This window comes from Artibeus jamaicensis, unplaced genomic scaffold (assembly GCF_021234435.1).
Source record: "Artibeus jamaicensis isolate MK-2021 breed Jamaican fruit bat unplaced genomic scaffold, CSHL_Jam_final contig_233, whole genome shotgun sequence".
Lineage (NCBI taxonomy): Eukaryota > Metazoa > Chordata > Mammalia > Chiroptera > Phyllostomidae > Artibeus > Artibeus jamaicensis.
In genome coordinates, this window is record NW_026521486.1 from 51,412,603 (window position 1) to 51,431,535 (window position 18,933).

At 38.6% G+C, this 18,933-nt stretch overlaps 1 protein-coding gene across 4 annotated transcripts in view; it reads left to right on the top strand.

The window, feature by feature from the left end:
- Positions 1–18,933, top strand: part of EIF4B (eukaryotic translation initiation factor 4B) — a 33,735-nt gene that overhangs the window by 308 nt on the left and 14,494 nt on the right. For all 4 annotated transcript variants that reach the window (XM_053661759.1, XM_053661760.1, XM_053661761.1 and 1 more), the window contains exons 2-6: positions 8,243–8,380; positions 9,652–9,860; positions 11,698–11,814; positions 13,907–13,961; positions 14,591–14,725. In XM_053661759.1, coding sequence (XP_053517734.1) covers positions 8,243–8,380; positions 9,652–9,860; positions 11,698–11,814; positions 13,907–13,961; positions 14,591–14,725 — 654 coding nt within the window. The remainder of the gene's footprint in view (positions 1–8,242; positions 8,381–9,651; positions 9,861–11,697; positions 11,815–13,906; positions 13,962–14,590; positions 14,726–18,933) is intronic.

The window sequence follows — 18,933 nt, forward strand, 5'->3', positions numbered from 1 at the left end:
GCGAGGTTAAAGCGGGGAATAATGATGGACTCTTTCTGGAGTTGGAATGAAGAGGAGGCGCACAAAGATCTGCGAGAGACGTGAGGCCTTCTCAGAGACTTGAAGTACTGTGCCGCCGTGAAAGCGTGGAGGAAGGGAGACGGTTGCCGCGCGGACGGGTGCACACTACACTAGGTCTCTTAGGCGCGAGGCCGTTGCTGACGGGAGTGGGGGCAGGGGAATGAAGGGGGGGCAGTTAGAACGCGAGCGCGAGTCGGTGAAGGGGCGGGGGGGGGGGGAGAGGGCAGCGGTGCGCGTGCGCGGTACAAGAACCGAGGGTAGTGGAGACGGGCGCGCCTTAGAAGCACGCGCGAGCGCAGATAGCAAGATTTTACGCGCCTGTGTTGCTTTCTTTTCTGTCCTCCCACATCTGCTCTTCACGTTTTTAGGAGTGTGGCCTGGCCCATGTGTTCCAAGGGTATGTGTTAGGTTTGGAGGATGAAGTACTGGAGTTAGGTGTGAGTGGGAAACCCAGTATGATGTGCCCACGTGCTGGAAGAGAGGAAGCAAGGGTGAAGACTGAGATTACTTCTGAACTTTTTTTTCTTAATTGAGTCAACACTTGAATGCAAACTATAAACTAGGCATGGTTCGTGGTGTTTAAGATGCAATGGTGAACAAGATCAGATCTCTTTGACAACTCTCATTTTGGTTAAATGTTTATAACTTAAGCGGCGGGGTTTAGCTTCTTTTTTTATTTTTTTTTAAATAATTGCACAATTACTAAGAGGTCCCTATTCCCAAACAATACAATGTAACAACTATTTGCATAGCATTCACATGAGTGATCTAGAAATGATATAAAGTATATGGGAGGGTGTGGATTATATGTAAATACTGTGCCATTCTGCATAGAGGACTTGAGCATGAGGAGTTTGGTATCCAGGGAGGTCCTGGAACCAACCCCCTACAATACCAAGGATCAACTGTAGTTCCTTTTCCCTGGCACGACCTTGCATTCTACAAAACATTTACTGAACAGCTTCTATCTCTGGACACTCATTTGTCCCCAAGAATGTACATGTCTATTATTACATAGGAGACTAAGGGTTGTGTCTGTCCTTGGGAAATGTTAAGGGAATTGAAGTGCACTTGAACCTTTTCATTGGTATAGCACTAGACAGTTGACGAAGCACTGCTATGTTTCTTGTCTCGTTTGATGCTCTGAGATAAATGTAGGCAGATGGTGGTATCTCCTAGCTGAAGTAGATGAAGTTATTTGCTGTTCAAGGTCACACTGTATGCAGGTGGCAGAGCAAGGTCGAAATCTTCAAGACTCCTGGCTCTTCTCCATTGTCAGCTTGGAAATAACAAGGTTGACTTCGTGTCATAAGTTTGGGGTGTTGTACAAAAGCTTCATCTGAAGCAAAGTGCTTATTCAGCCTGGATTTGCCATCTTGACAGCTTAGGGTCATGATTAGTGAAGAACTACACTCCCTTTCTCTGTAACTTTTGTGGAATTTTTTGGAAGTGGAAGCCACGTTAGCAATTTTCTTATTCATTTTACAGAGTTGAGTGGTATCCAGATTGGTTAATGGCATTTGCTTAGTGATGTTCCATAGTTGCCTCCTTGGAAACCTTCATCTCCTTTAATCTCATAAATTCTTTTTTTTTTTTTGAGATTTTATTTATTTTTAGGGAGGGAGAGAGAAATATCAATGTGTGGTTGCATCTCACATGGCCCCCACTGGGGACCTGGCCTGTGACCGAGGCATGTGCCCTGACTGGGGATTGCACCAGCGACCCTTGGGTTTGCAGTTCCCACTGATTCCACTGAGCTACACCAGCCAGGCCTCATAAATCTTTTTAGATTGTGTAGTATGTATGTGTAAAGGACACTGTGGTAGTGTATGAGCACAGGTTACATGTGACAGTCTGCTCTTGAATTTGGGATTTGTCATCTTTTTTTGTCACACGTTGAATCTTCTCAGATCAATTGCATTGACTTCATTGAGTGATCAGTATTCCCACATATTGGTCACTCAGTCAACATGACTGTATAAATAAGGTTATAAAATTCCCAAGGTGTATTTTCATTATACTTCTTGATATTAAATGTTTTTGATCCAGGTTAATCTTTGAGACTAAAATGCTTTAAAATTGGGTATGGTATATGTATGCCCATGAAAGCCTTTCATTTGCATGACACTTTTCAAAATTATATGAAGGATCTTGTTCATTTTTATTAGAAAGATGATGATGTCCACTGGTAGTTTTTGTACAGTGCTAAACCTTAGCAGTTAAAAATAGTTTCATTGCTTACCATTTATGCTGTTTACATATTACCTATTTTCAAATCCCATCCTCGACCATGTGTTACTCTGTAAGTAATATACCCAGAGTCAGAAGACCAAGACTAAAACTTACAAAATACAAACACAGAGTGATACCAAAGTAAAACAGTATTTCTAAGTAATGTCATTTAAATATATATATTTAAACAGTTGTTTTTTTCAAGGTTTTTTTTATTTATTTTTAGAGAGAGGGGAAGGGAGTGAGAGAAACATCAATGTGTGCCTCCCACACACACCCCCACTGGGGTCCTGGCCCACAACCCAGGCATGTGCCCTTACTGGGATCGAACCAGCAACCCTCTGGTTCACAGGACGGCACTCAGTCCACTGAGCCACACCAGCCCGGGCTATATAAACAGTATTAAGGTATAATTCACATACCATATGTGTATTGCTTGAGATAGAATACCCTACTACTTGGCATTAGCTCAAAACATCCTAGAATTCTCGTCATGATGGTGAGGGAAAGAAGGAACTTTAGGGTTTGGTGGGTGGGGGGGTGTTTTACCGAGTGCTTATTTGTAATTAACTACATGTGTATACATTTATAAGTACACACACTAAAGTCAGTTTCTTGGGTGGTCCTAATGGTAGGGAAATGCCCACAGCAAGACATTATTCTTGAATTTTTATAGCTCCTCTCTTACAGAGAAGCTCCAAAAAACTTTGTGTAATGGCTAGCATGGTGTGTATTTCGTGCTTTTTAATATATATTTAATGTAAATTATCAAATTGAGTGTTTGAAGACGTGAAGAAAGGGCAATAGGCATTTTCCTCAGATTGTGTCAAGATGAAGAAATTGGGCAGAGAAGAGGGGTTCGTATATAAGTGAACATAGGTTGAGGTGGTAGAGCTTATTCGTCTTAATCTTTATGCTCTACTATGTTAAACTACAGTGCAGTAAAGGTGAAGCCTCTCAACATGACAATATTGCATTGTATGAAACCTCTTTTCATGTCAGGACTCTAGGCAGCAGTATAATTGTCGTAGTTCTAATTTTGGAGGATTTGGCAGGATTTACTTCCTAAAAGAAACACCTTATCCATTAGCAGTCGTTTATTCTCACTCCTGTCCTCAACATTAATCTGCAATTTGTGTTTCTTTAAAGATCTTATTTAGTTATTTTTAGAGAGAGGAGAGAAACCTCAATGTGAGAGATATTCATCAATTGGTTGCTTCTCACATGCCCTCAATGGAGGACGAAGCCAGCAACCTAGGGAAGTGCCCTGACTAGGAATTGAACTGGCAACCTTTTGGTTCCCAGGCAGCAGGCTGATGCTGGATCCACTGAGCCATACCAGCCAAGGCTACAATTTCTTTGCTTTTACCTGATCTGAACATTTTATATGAATGAAATCATATAATATGTGGACTTTAATTGTTAGTTTCTTTCACTTGGCATGTTTTCAGGGTTCATCTGTATTGTAGGAGGTATGGGAACTCAATCTTTAATTGCCAAATTTATCTATTCATCAGGACATTTGACAGACATTTGGGTTGTTTCCATGTTTTTGCCTATTATGAATATTGCTGCTATGATATTATACCAATTTTTTTGACACTTTCTGACTTTCTTAACCTGTAGTTACTAAAACAGAAGAGTTGATAACCCTGTCAAATAAGTGGGACTTGGTCTGTCAAGATCTAAAATTAAGAAATTTAATTTTTGACAAAGCCTCATCTGAATGTTAAGAGCTACATGAATTCCCTTTCCTAAATAAGAGACAGTAGTTTTAAGAAAGTGGCAGGAGTAGGGCAGCATTGTACATCAGTAAGCTTTACTGCTTATAGTACTTTAAGATGTCCTCTTTTGATATATAGAACTAGCAGTCAATCTAAAGATTTTTTTCACTTCAATATCTACCAATTTGTGCTTTTATTACCAGTCTAATGAAGTAATAACAGGAAAACATTCTGAGAAAAGTAAAACATTTTTTTTTTCATATTGCAACCTGATAATCCAATGTCTGGAGGCGTTTTTGGTTGTCACAGTGGGGTAGGGACTTTCCTACTGGCCTTTAATGAGTAAGAGGCTAGAGATGCTGGTAACCATCCTAAAATGCACAGGACAGCCCCCTCAACAGAATTACCCAGCTTACAATGTCAGTGGTGTAGACATTGAGAAACTGACAGAGTTAGGTTGACTGATTATTTTTATATCGTTATAACCCCTGTTTATTAAGAAGGGTTAGCTACAAATGTATTGTCTCTTGTTTAAGGACTTGCAGACTTAGTTTTGGAAAATGCTGTCTTTTTAAGATATTTTAATTAACCTATATGAGTTTATGAAGAACTTCACAAGTAGAGTTTTGGTCCTGTATATCCATGGGTTTCACGTTGGCAAATGTTACCAGTCGCTGACCGAAAAAATATTAGGGGGAAAAGGTCGCGTTTGCTGGTGTGTACTATGTAGTTATGTGTGCAATGGTTGCATCTGTACTGACAGTGTACAGACTTTTTTTTAGAAAGAGGGAGAGAGATATCAGTGTAAGAAAGAAACATACAGGGTCCAGCACAAATAACACCATTTTTTTATTACAGAATCATAAGTATGTAATTCTGTAACATAACAATATAACACTCAAGCACACCATATGACATTTTAAGTGAAATGTTCAAATCAAAACTATAAATGACCATACCCACATTATTACCCTACCAACCACACTCAAGTAGGTGTTACTTCTGCCAGACCCTGTAGATCAGTTGCCTGCCTCATGCCCCCAACTGGGACCAGGGACACAACCCAGGCATATGCCCTGATTGGGAATTGAACCAGTGGCAAAGCCCAGCCCACTGAGCCACACTAGTAGGGCTATACAGACTTTTTTCCTTGTCATTATTCCCTAATACAGTTAAACTACTTACATTGTTTGAGGTATTATAAGTAACTTAAAGATGATTTAAAGTATATAGGAGGGTGATTTAAAATACTATGACATTTAACCTGTGGGACTTGAGCACCTGAGGATTTTGGTATTCGTCAAGGGTGGGGCTAGAACCAGTCACCCGTGGATATGGAGAGAACAAGCACTGTACCCAGTGCTTGTTCAGTAAATTACAATTGTAATGAGGCAGCAGGTAGTTAGAGGATTTAATAAAATTTCTGAGACCTGTGTTTTCCCTCTAGTCCATGTGGGTAAATTGGGGCATGTTTTGTTTGCCTTGTGAGGTGTTTGGTTTAACTTTTTAACTAGTTAAACTAAAGAAAACTGAGTTGCTCTGGCTGGTGTGGCTCGCTGGATTGAGTGCTGGCATGTGAACCAAAGGGTTGCCAGTTGGATTACCAGTCAGAGCACATGCCCGGTTTGCAAGCCAGGTCCCCAGTAGGGGGCATGTGAGTAGCAGCCACACATTGATGTTCCCTCTCTCTTTCCCTTCCCCTCTCTCTAAAAATGAATTTTAAATCTTTTAAAAATTAAAAAAGGAAAGAAAGAAAACTAAGAGTTGGACCAGTTCAGTAATTATGGCAAGGGATTGGTAAACCTGGAGTATTAAACAGTGTTTTACTTACAGAGGACAGAACACTGTTGAAATCCTAAACATATTGTGGGCCTACATATTGGAGGAACAAAGGGCATAGAGAATTTAGATAACATTTTTCAGTTTTGGGAATAAAATAGTGAAGCAAACATTGGTACCCATTTTCAATTTATTGATTATACTTTTTAAAGGCTAGATCCTTTAAACCTGCTATTTATACAGTGTATTGTGACTAAGTCAGTGCCGCTAGATTTAAAGAAACCTAAGTTAGAGATCTTGTGGAAGAGTTTTAGCCTGTCTTTAAATGAAATCTGTTGTCATCTGACATGGATTTTTAGTCGCGGTATTTAGTTTATTATTTTTGAAATTTCAAATAACATTAAAGGAGAGCATGAGACTTGTTCATCAAGAGTAAACAGGTAAAAGTTGAGACACCCTGATTGAGAACATTGGTTTAAGCCAGTATCAGACTTAAGGGCAAGTTAATTTTATATTCCGTTGTTTTGGAGATATATATATAACAGGGGAAAGGGATACCTTAATCAAATTCTTATTAATCTTATGTTGAAGTTGACCTCATTGTACGGATTAGCCACTAGTTCTATTTTGATTGCCCCAGTGACCAGACAGGTTAATAATTAGGTATAGCTGATATTAGGTTAAGTCTTGTGACAGTAAGGCTCTCTAGCTAGCCTTTTACTAGTCCAAGACACTATTTATGATTTACATGATATGAAGAAGACTAAAATAAACGTATATACTATAAGCATTTTTCCTCAGGTTTTTTTGTTTTGTTTTCTTCTAAAGATTTTATTTCTTTATTTTTAGGGACAGTAGAAGGGAGAAAGAGGTAGAGAAACATTGATGGGTTGCCTCAAGTTATTACTGTGTCCAGAAGATCATTTATAACATTCATAGTAAAGAAGTCTTTTTTTATGATTTTATTTATTTTATTTCTAGAGAGCGGGGAAGGGAGGGAAAGAAACATCAACATGTGGTTACCTCGTGCGCTCCCCACTGGGGACCTGGTCTGCAACCAGGCATGCTCCCGGACTAGAAATCCAACTGGTGACCCTTTGGTTTTGCATGCAGGCATTCGATTTGTTGAGCTACACCAGCCAGGATTAAAGAGGTCTTTATTTCCTGTAAATTGTGCTTTAAAAGAAAGGCAGGTACCAAGTGAGAGAGCGCCCTTTTTAGTTAAACAAATGGTGTGTCAAGTTACAGATTCTTGGTTTTCTTAGATTGCAAATTAGATGAGAATTGGAACCAGGAGAGGAACTCATGACTCAAAGCCATGAAACTGATTTTTATTACAACAAAGCTTTTTACTTTTTTTTTTTTTTACCATGTAGTGGCTGCTCTCAGGGGCCAGTTCTAAAACTTCAGTTAGTCCTTTCAGCTCTTCTGCATTAGCTGTTGATTGGTGCCATCTCAGAAGTTCTGAGGACTAGATAAAGAGCCAAGGTCAGTCCACAAAATGGAGTCAGTTGGAGATTTTGAAGATTTCATAACCTTGGAAAACATTTAAATGTGTTGGTTTTTAGGGATTTCTCATTCAATCCCTTTAGCACTGTATTTCATCTTCATATATGATGTTAAGGTGGGGAAGGAGATAATTTTTCTACAGGGCAGAGAGCTCCAGCTATGTATATGAATCTTATCATTTGAGCACTTTCAAATGACAGTACATTTTACCACGATTGTTATAACCTGTCATAAAACTAATAACAAGCTTCTTAAAAGCTGGGAGTCTAGGCCAAGAGCCCTAGACTTGGCATCCAAAACCCTGGGTTTAATTCTACCTCTGCCATCTAATAGTTCTGTAACTTTAGAATAGTCATTTAATTTCTCTGAGTCTTAGTTTTCTTTTCTGTAAGTTTTGATAGCAACGATTCCTGTCTCACATGGTTATTATACAAGTGTCGATCTTCAGAAGTGTCATACAGAATACGTTCTTAGGAGTAGGGATTTTGTTTCATTTCTTTGAATACCAGGAGCAACTAATGTAACCTGTCTTAAATGCAGTTAGTTGCTAAATTAAAAATCTCAAATGAAGTATGAGTGAATATTGTAGGAAATAAAAGGTCACCCCACCCCTGCTTTTCGCCACAAAAAGCACACTTGAAAAAGTCTTCTAGACATTTTTCATAAATAAGGATAAATGTGCGTTTAAACAAAAGGGATTTCCGTAATATGTATTCTGAAACTTAATTTTTTTTACTTCTCGATGGACTTCCTGTGCCAGTATATTTTACTTTCTCCTTATTTTATGTGCATAGTATTCCTTCATAAATGTGCCATAGTCCAAGCCTTTGATGAACCTTTATGTTGCTTTCTTTATAAATATATTTAGCAATAGTATAATATACAACCCTGTAAATACTCTAGTATTGATGTATAATCTTTCTTGCCTTTTTAAACAGCAAAAAAGAAGAATAAGAAGGGGAAGACTATCTCCCTAACAGACTTTCTGGCTGAGGATGGAGGGACTGGCGGAGGAAGCACCTATGTCCCCAAACCAGTCAGCTGGGCTGATGAAACAGATGACTTGGAAGGAGATGGTAATTTTTCTTTTACATCATGCTGGGAATTTTCATTATCTTTTAGACAAAAATCGACTCCATAATAGTGGCTCACTCATTTTGTTGAAGCTGAAATCTTATGTTTATGTATTTTAAGGAATTTTAGGTTTAGGCTTTAAGAGTTTGTGATAGAGACTAAAGTGGAGATTTAAGAGAGCTAGTTTGACTCTTAATAGATTTCTCTGAAGGTACTGTCCTTTTTAAAGTCTCATTCTTCATTTGAAAAGTAAGGACAGGATTATTTCTTTTTGCGTCTAAAGTTTATTATGTCCTCACAAAGTGATGTCACGATGTAATCTATGTTTATACTCAGAGTCGAGGAATAATTCATTCCAAGAGCTGTTACTGTGAAGTCATGGTGTCCCTGAGTAAATAAAAGCAATTTGAGGAAAGGGAATAGGACAAGTGATTACAGTTGAAAAATACAGAAGAGTCATCCGGGTTATCATTTGGACAAGTTCTATACTTTCAAGGAGTAGGCAAGAACTGTATATAATCATTGGATATGACATAAATGAGATTGCCCATCATTTTTCTCTGAAAGCTTTCATTGTGGACTGAAGAATGCTTTTTCTTCCATAACCTATTTTCATAATGAAGTTCACACAGATTGTACTTTCCATAAGTGTTGATACCTGATGTGCAAATTCATGAGCAGAACAATAGGGATGGAATTTATCTTTTTTTTAAATAAAGGGATAAACTGAAGAAAACACTTTCTACAGCTGAAAGGTAAGAATGAGAGCTATTCATAGTGATTAAATACATTTGGAGTGAGGGGGACCCAAGTTGGAATCCTAGCTATACCAGGATTACTGTGTACTGCTCTACTATCTGTAACCTTGGGCAAGTTACTGACCTTCCTGAAATCTGAGTATCCTCTGTAGAGTAGGGAACAGCCTCACAGGATCGTTAAAAAGATAGGGTGGGGTATATTCTCTCTCCTCTCCTCCCCTCTCCTCTCCCCCCCCTCTCCCCCTCCCTCCTCCCTCTCCCCCCTTCTTTTTTTCTTTTCTTTTTTTCTTTATAAAGAATAAGTTGCCATGATTTTGTTAAGAAAAGCCTGGGCCCTGAAAGATTCTCAAATACCGAGAGACAAAGAGACTAAGACTTTTTGCATGCTGTTCTAACATCACCTGTTTCCTTCCTGGCATGGGATATTTAATACTTGGCACCTAGCATGGGTACTCATATTCTACAACAGCATTGGGGGAAGTTTCCTCTAATTTATGTCCACTTTTCTATCCTAGTTTCAACCACTTGGCACAGTAATGATGATGATATGTATAGGGCACCTCCAATTGACCGTTCCATCCTACCCACTGCTCCACGGGCTGCTCGGGAACCCAATATTGACAGGAGCCGTCTTCCCAAATCGCCACCCTACACAGCTTTTCTAGGGAACCTGCCCTATGATGTGACAGAAGACTCCATTAAGGAATTCTTTAGAGGATTAAATGTAAGTCTAAAGGTTTTTAAGCAATTAACTAGATATGGAAGATAGTGATTGGTAGTGACTGTCTCTGATTTTCTATGCTGAGAAAGATTCTAAGTTTGTGTCTAGGCTTGGAAGAAACAGATACATAGTTACATGGTGTTTTAGGCTCTTTGGCTGAGAAAGTTATCATCCAATACCAATTGGACAATCTTAGCAAAATTAACAGTATCTTATTGATACAGGGTCTCTCAAACCTGTACCCCTTCTCGTAAAGAAACTTAAAAGTTATTTACCCAGTTGAATGTTAAAAGCTAGAAAGAAAAACTTCTCTGAACTTAGCCATTCTGTTAATGACATTGAGGTTAATTTGTCAAAATTACTGCTGTGGCTGGTGTGGCTCAGTGGTTTGAGCACCGGCCTGCAAACCAAAGGAAGGATGGTTCAATTCCCAGTCAGGGCACATGCCTGGGTTGCGGGCCAGTCCCTAGTATGGGGTGTGCAAGAGGCAACCACACATTGATGTTTCTCTTCTTCTCTTTCTCCCTCCCTTCCCCATATCTCTCAAATAAATAAATAAAATCTTTTAAAAAAATACTTAGCACATAACCCTGCCTAGTGTGCCTCAGTATATTGAGTGCTTCCCTAGGAACCACAGGGTTGTGAGGTCAGTTCCACAGTCAGGACACGTGCCTGGGTTGTGGGCCCAGTCCCCAGTAGGGGGCGGTTGAGAGGCACCCACACATTGATGTTTCTCTTCCTCTTTCTCCCTCCATTCCCCTCTCTAATAAATACTTGGAAAAATATTTAGCACTTTAAAAAATAAAAGCTTGAGTAACAGTTTTCTGTTAGGTTTCTCTCCAGTGTTTGCCAATGAGAAGACATTAAAAGTGTGTTTCTTCTAAGAATCTGCCCCCTCCACTGTTTTTTGATTCCCCTCGTAGGTGCTGTTCTCTGCAGTGAGCTGCCATTAACTTCTGTAGTTGGTTATTCTGACGAGATTGTTTTTTACTGCCACCTACAAATTTTCCTCCCTGTTTAATTATGTAGATCAACTAGAAGGTTGGCCTGTTTTTTATTTCCCTCTTGTGGCCTCTTTTATAGAATGTTATAAAAGTCTGGTCTGTTCAGGCTTTTCACCTTTATGTTCTAGAACACAGCGGTCTTCAGCTACTTCCCCCTTTTGTATTTTGTTTCTTATTCTACTGTCTCATGAATTGAATTAAACTAGAATTTAAAAGAGATTATCTCTTATCTAAGGAGCCAAAATAAAGTGTCAGATCAGTGGTTCAGAAGGTAAACTTGAATATAATAAGTCAAAAGGGTAAGGAAAACAGATGTGGATGATGAGAAAGATGGCAGGATAATAGTCAAAAGTGTTTGAAAATGATCTTATAATTGTACATAGAGCTGTTGTAAATAATTAGTTAATAAAAATTAGTGCCAGGGAATGTTTCATGAAACTTTACAGAGAAGAATCCTGCATTTACAATTAGAAAACACAAATTAGTCTCAAATTAAAAGCAGATTAGTATGAATTTTTTTCCTGTGCTTCAAAAAGTAAAAATTCAGTGGTTTGTCATCTCAGAATTCAGCAGAGGGGGTGTAGGGGTGCGAGGGTTTACAGTCCAGTGTTTGATTCGACCAAACTTTTTTTAAGGGGTAAATTCATATTCAAATTAAAAGGGTTTGATAGAGCATTCCGTGAAGTCTGTCCTCTGTTTCTTTGCACCAAGTTTCTGGCTGGACACAGCCAGGTTCTTGTGTATTCAGAGAAATTTATTGTGTATGCAATGATCAAAAAAGGGAGAAGAAGGACCATCGATTTGAGAAATATTTTTTTGTTTCTTTACTCCTTCAGATCAGTGCAGTGCGTTTACCACGTGAACCCAGCAATCCAGAAAGGTTGAAAGGTTTTGGGTATGCTGAGTTTGAGGACCTGGATTCCTTGTTCAATGCCCTGAGCCTCAATGAAGAGGTAAAGAAAATAAGGTGGGGAGTTTGAGGGGTGGGAGCTAACAAATCTGGTGTTTACCAAACTGATGTGTTTTAAGTTGGGTCAGTAGCTGTTTCAAAGGTTACCAGAATATCTACAAAGAAAAGCCTGGGTTATTTAACAGTATAAGATTTAAAAATCACACCTCACTTCAGCAAGCTCAACAGGCCACAATAATTTAGGGAGGTACTTAGAAGGAAAATTGTGGAAGAAATCCACCCACACTAAGTCTTTTCATAGAATCTCACATTTGTTCACTCACAGCTTTGCCTCAGCTCTCGTGGGTTTGCTTTTTCAAAATGATCTGACCAGATCAAGCCAAATAGAAAGATTGTGTTAATCAGGTTAGTATTAAGAGGCATTTTCTCATTTCAGTGAAGTAATGGTATATTTGGCTTTAAGAGGGTTTGGAAACATTTCTCACTCAGATGTTGGTTGTAATAAATACATCCTCCTAGAAATCTTACAGAAGAATGACAGTAAACGTTCAGTCCTTCTGCTTTTTAACATTGCCTGTACATGTTTTTCTGTCCAGACAGATTTAGAGGTCCCATAGGAAGAAGAGATTCAGCTGTTAATACGTGAGGAAAAGTAGAGATTAAATCTAATAGTAATATAGTTATTATATGATTGGTGCTGTGTAATGATGCTCAGGCTGGCCCAAAGGTAAAGCATTTATTTACCTTTGAGTGGTACAAGTTTCTAATCTAGGAACTGCTTTTTTACCTCTAGTAACTTTAGAAATCAAACTAATTATATCTGGAAAGGAAAAGGGGGGCATTTTTTCCCTTTTAATTCCAGAAACCCTTCACTATTTGTTGAGGTGGCGATTTCCAGTGCCATTTCTGCCATAATTTCTATAGTCCAGATCTGCCACTTGAACTGATGAAATTCAATACCTTTTGAAATATTTTTTCTATCTTATAATTGAGTACCAGTTGATAATCTGAAATAAATATTAGTTCGAAATAAAAATTCACATATTTAGCTAAATCTGTGAAAAGCTGAAGTTGTTCCAAAGTGTTTCTTCTTGGATAGTGTTTAGATTTTATTAACATTACTAATTTTTTAATTCTCAGGCTAGATTTAAGGAAAAAATAGCATATAGCCCTGATCGGGTAATTCGGTTGGTCAGAAAGTTGTCCTGATATGCCAAGGTTGCAGGTTTAATACCAGGTCGGGAAACGTGCAAAAGTCAACCAATGAATGCATGAACCAGTAGAAGAGCAAATCGGTGTTTCTCATTCCCTCTCCTATCCTCTCTTTCTAAAATCAATAAATAAATATTATTATTGTTATTATTATTATTTTAAAGAATAGCATACAGTTATTATCTGAAGTTTGCTGAAGTGACTATTAAAATGTTATGGTCCAGATTTAGGAATTGCTATGTATTTAAAGATTTTATTATAATGGTATTTAATATAATTCTGGGTGTTTTTAACTAAATTCACTGTTATCCTTCTTCAGCTATAGATTCTACTATGAAATGAGGAAAAATCAGCAGTAGAATTAATTGGGTTCAAAATATATATACATAATTATGGGAGAAAGGGAAATCAGAGGGTATCCTGCAGGAACTGGTTTACCCAAAGGTAATATTGAATGAAAGAACTTGAAATTATACAGAGACCATGCTTTAAGCATCTTTGTGGTACATAGTAAGGGCTTTATAAATGCTTGAATGAATAGTTACTCTAGACCCAGATGTGTCTTTTATTTAGCTAGTTGTCTGGGAATTGTTTTTAATTTATCACACTTGATATTATTAAATTGCTTTTGATAGTTAAAAAGTTAATTATCCTATGAAATTCAGCTTCCTAAAAATAGTAAGTTAATTGACCTGACATCATTTAAGCCCAATTTAACTTTGGTAATTCTAAGGGATTATTTCCATTTTCAAGTCTTTATAAAGGATTCTTTAGCCAACAAATTGGAGTGTTGGCTAGATTACAGTGTTTTTCCCTTACCTTCCTTCCCCCAGTGCTTCTGCTATGCCCATACGTTCAAGGTCACTCACGAGATTTGTGCATAATGGGGCAAAAGGTTGGTTAATATGGTTCTATGCTCTCAGTCTCTAGGTAACAGGAGAATTCGAGTAGACGTTGCTGATCAAGCCCAGGATAAAGGTGAGAAAGCTGATGGTTCTCCTGTTTTGTTACTGTCCTAGGATGACAAAGCCAGAGGTACCCTTTCCCAGCAAATGTTAACAGAGGTAGATAGTGCTAGCTCTACCTTAATCTAGAGTTGTTTTTCTTAACTAAGGATGACTTTGCTCCTAGGGAACATCTGTTAATGTTTGGAGGCATTTTGGGTTGTCGCAACTGTGGGGAGTGCTACTAACATATAGTAGAATCCAGGGACTGGTCCTATAATGCATAGGACAGCCCCCTACATCCAAGAGTTACCTAGTCAGAATGTTACTAGTGTTGAGATTAAAAAATCCTGATTGACGTAGGTGAGTGTTAAGTGTATAATAAATAGATTAGATACTCAACAGCACATTAGACCCAAATGGGGCCTGCTTTATGTATATATCAGGCCTCCTGTACAGAAGTTGAAGCAGATAAGCATTAAGCCAATAGGAGTAAATTTGAGGAAATGCATCACTCAGCTGAGTTGGAGAATCTGGGGTAACTTCATGACTGTGGTATGAACAAATACGGTGAATTGAGGGGAGTTTTCTATGCACATAAAAAATATTGAACGAATGGTTTTATGAGCTCACTTGTGGGTGTTTTGTTTTGTATGTCTGTAGACAGGGATGATCGTTCATTTGGCCGAGACAGAAATCGGGATTCTGACAAAACAGACACAGACTGGAGGGCCCGTCCTGCCACAGACAGCTTTGATGACTACCCACCTAGAAGAGGTGATGACAGCTTTGGAGACAGTAAGTTCATTTTTGTGTTTTGTTTTTTCCTCTCATTTTGGACACAGTTATTTAGAAAGAAACCCAACAGATTCTACAAAGTAAAGTACTTGCATTCACAAGAGTTCGGCAAGATTGATGGGTTAAGAGTGGATATAGTCAGTCTTCAATTAATATTGTCGATAGGTTCTGCAACTTTAATTAAACCAGTTTTACCATAGGCTAATTGATAGAAACAAGAGTTAAGTTCCTATGTTGATGGAGAACCTGCTGTACAAAAATTGGTTGCATTACTCGCAGCAAACAGTCAAAATGTAATTTTAATGATACCTTTTAATATAACAAAATTAATTTACTTCAAAAATACTAAATGTCTGCTATGTACCTGATACTGTTCTAAGTTCAGGATACACCACTGAACAAAACAGACAAAAATCCTGTCCTCACTAGATGTTGTTTATAATGAAGAAGATAAACAGTCTGCAAATAAAAATTTAATGTAGAGAAGGGGAATAAAGAATGTCTTGGGATGGGAGCTGGGGTAAATTGCAGCTTCTACATATACCACCTAAATTCAACAAAAGCTTTGTAAAACAGTGCAGAAATGTATGCAACTTTATTAAAAAACATGAAAAAATACTCAACACTTTGTTTTGTTTTTTGTTGTTTGTGGGGTTTTTTTAGGATTTTATTTGTTTATTTTTAGAGAGGGGAAGGGAGGGAGAAAGACAGGGAAACATCAAGGTGTGGTTGCTTCTCGTACATCCCCCTACCAGGGACTTGGCCCATAACTCAAGCATTTGCCCTGACTGGGAATCGAACCAGTGACCCTTTGGTTCGCAGACCGGTGCTCAATCGACTGAGCTACACCAGCTAGGGTAACACTTTGTATTTTCAAAATGTAAACAACCTGTTTAGTGAAGAAATGACTAAGTGGTTTGTTTATATAATGGACTACTTTATAGAATGACATACATTTTACAATGGGGATAAAATTCAAAACCTGTTGCGGGAGCAAAAAATACATTTTTTAAAATATCATATAGTATCAATACATAAGTTGGAAAATTGTATACATGGTAATGTAAGCACCCTTATGATTATGGATAGAGGGTGAATGGACTCCTTTACCTACATCTATAGTACTCTGCTTTTAATTTTTTTATTTTTATTTATTTTTAAATATATTAATTATGCCCTTACAGTTATCCAATTTCCCCCCATTCCCCTCCACCCTGCACACCCCACTTTTCCACCATTCCCCCCCTTTAGTTTATGTCCATGTGTTACAAGTTCTTTAGATTCTATATTTCCCATACTACTGTTACCCTCCCCGCTGTCTATTTTCTACCTACCATCTATGCTACTTATTTTCTGTACCTTCTCACCTCTTCTCCTCCCACTCCCCTGTTGCTAACCCTCCATGTGATCTTCATTTCTGTGGTTCTGCTCCTGATCTAGCTGTCCTTAGTTTGCTTTTGTTTTAGGTGTGGTTGTTAATAACTGAGTTTGCTGTCCTTTCACTGTTCATATTTTTTATCTTCTTTTTCTTAGATAAGTCCCTCTAACATTTCATATAATAAGGGCTTGGTGATGATGAACTCCTTGAATTTGAGCTTATCTGAGAAGCACTTTATCTGCCCTTCCATTCTAAATAAAAGCTTTGCTGAACAGAGCAATCTTGGATGTAGGTCCTTGCCTTTTGTTACTTGGAATACTTCTTTCCATCCCCTTCTTGCCTGTAAGGTCTCTTTTGAGAAATCCACTGACAATCAGATGGGAACTCCTTTGTAGGTGACTGTCCCCTTAGCTCTTGCTGCTTCTAGGATTCTCTTCTTCATTTTCATCTTGGCTAATATAATTATGATGTGCCTTGGTGTGTTCCTCCTTGGGTCCAACTTCTTTGGGACTCTCTGAGCTTCCTGGAAGTCTATTTCCTTTGCCAGATTGGGGAATTTCTCTTTTATTTGTTCAAATAAGTTTTCCACTTGTTGCTCTTCCTCTTCCCCTCTAGTACCCCTATAATTCGGATGTTGAAGCGTTTAAAGATGTCCTGGAGGTTCCTTAGCCTCTCCTCTTTTTTTTTTTTTTTTGAATTCTTGTTTCTTCATTCTGTTCTGGTTGAATGTTTCTTTCTTCCTTCTAGTTCACTCCATTGATTTGAGTCCCACTTTTCTTTTCATCACTATTGGTTTCCTGTGCATTTCCTTTCATTTCAATTAGTTTAGCCTTCATTTGTTCCTCTAATTTTTGACTAAAATCAACCAGTTCTGTAAGCATCCTGATCACCAGTGCATCTGATAAGTTGGCTATCTCTTGATCGCTTAGAATTATTGGCTCTGGGGCTTTGAGTTGTTCTTGAGCCATAATGTTTTGGTCTGGTCCCGCCTTTACATATGAATGGTGGAGCCTTAGGTGTTCACCAGGGTGGGGCGACCCAGTCACTGGGTTGTGATGCTGTATGTGGAGGCAGGGTCAGAGAGGGGCAATGGCGGTTCCCTCTGCTGCTTCCCACAAGCCGCTGGGGCCAGTGCTGTCTCATTCCTTGCTTCTTCGCCTGGTTTATCTGTGTGCGCACAAATATATGACCATGTCAGACTGCTGCCTTGCACCCTCACTGGGTCTGCCCATTGCTACCTCATGCCTGGGATCTGCCAAACGCCACCTGCGCGCCTGGGTTGGTCTGGCCGATTTTTCCTGCGCAACCCTGCTCTGCGCAGCCGCTGGCTCTGCCCCTCTTACCAATCTGGCTGAATGGTTAGTTGTTGTCGGACTTCGGTACAGTTCAGTTTTCTGTTTTGGTTGGGTTTTTGTTACTAAAACTTTGTTGTCTTTAAACTTGGTTGTGCAAGGAGGCACAGTGTTTCCACCTGCGCCTCCATCTTGGCCGGAAGTCTGAAGTTAATTTTTTATCTGACTTTACCATCAAGTCTTTTTGACCCAACAAAGCCGTGGAGCACTACCTCAGGTATTTTATTTAGCATTTATGCATAACGTTCTATTGTTAACAGGAAGAAATGGCTCTTGAAAGAAAAGGCAGACGTGCAAGACAGGGGTCCTGTTTTGAATCAAGAGCCATGGCTGTTATCTCACCTCAAACTTGAATTTAGAGCAAGCAGGATGGATACCAAGAAAATTGAGTGTGCTGTTATCCAGACCTGCCATGTTTGTAAAACTAGGTTATGGCCCCAGAGTCAGCTCTGTCAGTATGTTAGAGGCCCCAGAGTATACTGACAGGTTACAGACTCCTGTCCCAAGTGTTTGGCCCATAAGATACTTTAAGGGGTGGGGTAGGGGGGTATTATAATAATAATACTGTAAAATCTCAGCAAAAAATCATACAGTTCTCTCTCCAGAAATTACAAACATTTCAAAATAAACACATGGCATATTTTTTTGTATGTTTGTTTTTTCAATTCCATTTCTGATTTTCTTCTGTTTGTAATTTTTTCACTAACATTAGTGTATCCTTTAATTTATAAATTTTAAACTACCATGAAATGTCTGTTTACATAGACAAAATGATGTTCTTCACAAAATGAAATCATTGTTTAAAAGGAAGCAGCCATAACATTAGGTCTCTCTTTGGCCTGAATGCATCAGTTATTAAACTCAAAATGTTTTAAGTTTCACCTTGGCCAGTGTGGCTCGGTTGGAGCATCGTCCCATAAACCAGAAGATCATGGGCTCAATTACTGGTCAGGGTACACGCATCTGGGTTCCCAGCTTCTCTCAGGAAATTGTAAGATCTAGCAGGTCAGCTGAAGCCAATGAGCCATAAACCCCTTTTAAAAATGACTTACACTCTCTAGTTGTCACTGGAGCTACTACTTTATACAAATTTCTGGCATTAAGATGCTTCTGTCATTGATATTCATGTAGGTGTGTAATAGTATGTAGTGAACACATTCAGTAATTACATTTCTCGTTGTTTTGAATAGTTACTTTGTATTGGGTTCCCCCTGATTTAATCTAAAAGAAAACATTGCAGTGAACCTTCTAGTACATGTGTCCAGTTACTTGCTCAGAAAAAAATTTAGAAATTGTTGGCCCAGAGGGTATACATAATTTAATACATAGTTCTGAAGCAACTTTCAGAGTGGTTATACTATTTGAAACTCATCAACAGTGTAGGGACTTACTTTCTCCTCTAAGCCTTGCCAATATGGGATGAGTCATTTATTTTAATCTTTGCCCTTGTGGTAGTGGAATATGATGTCCTATTAATT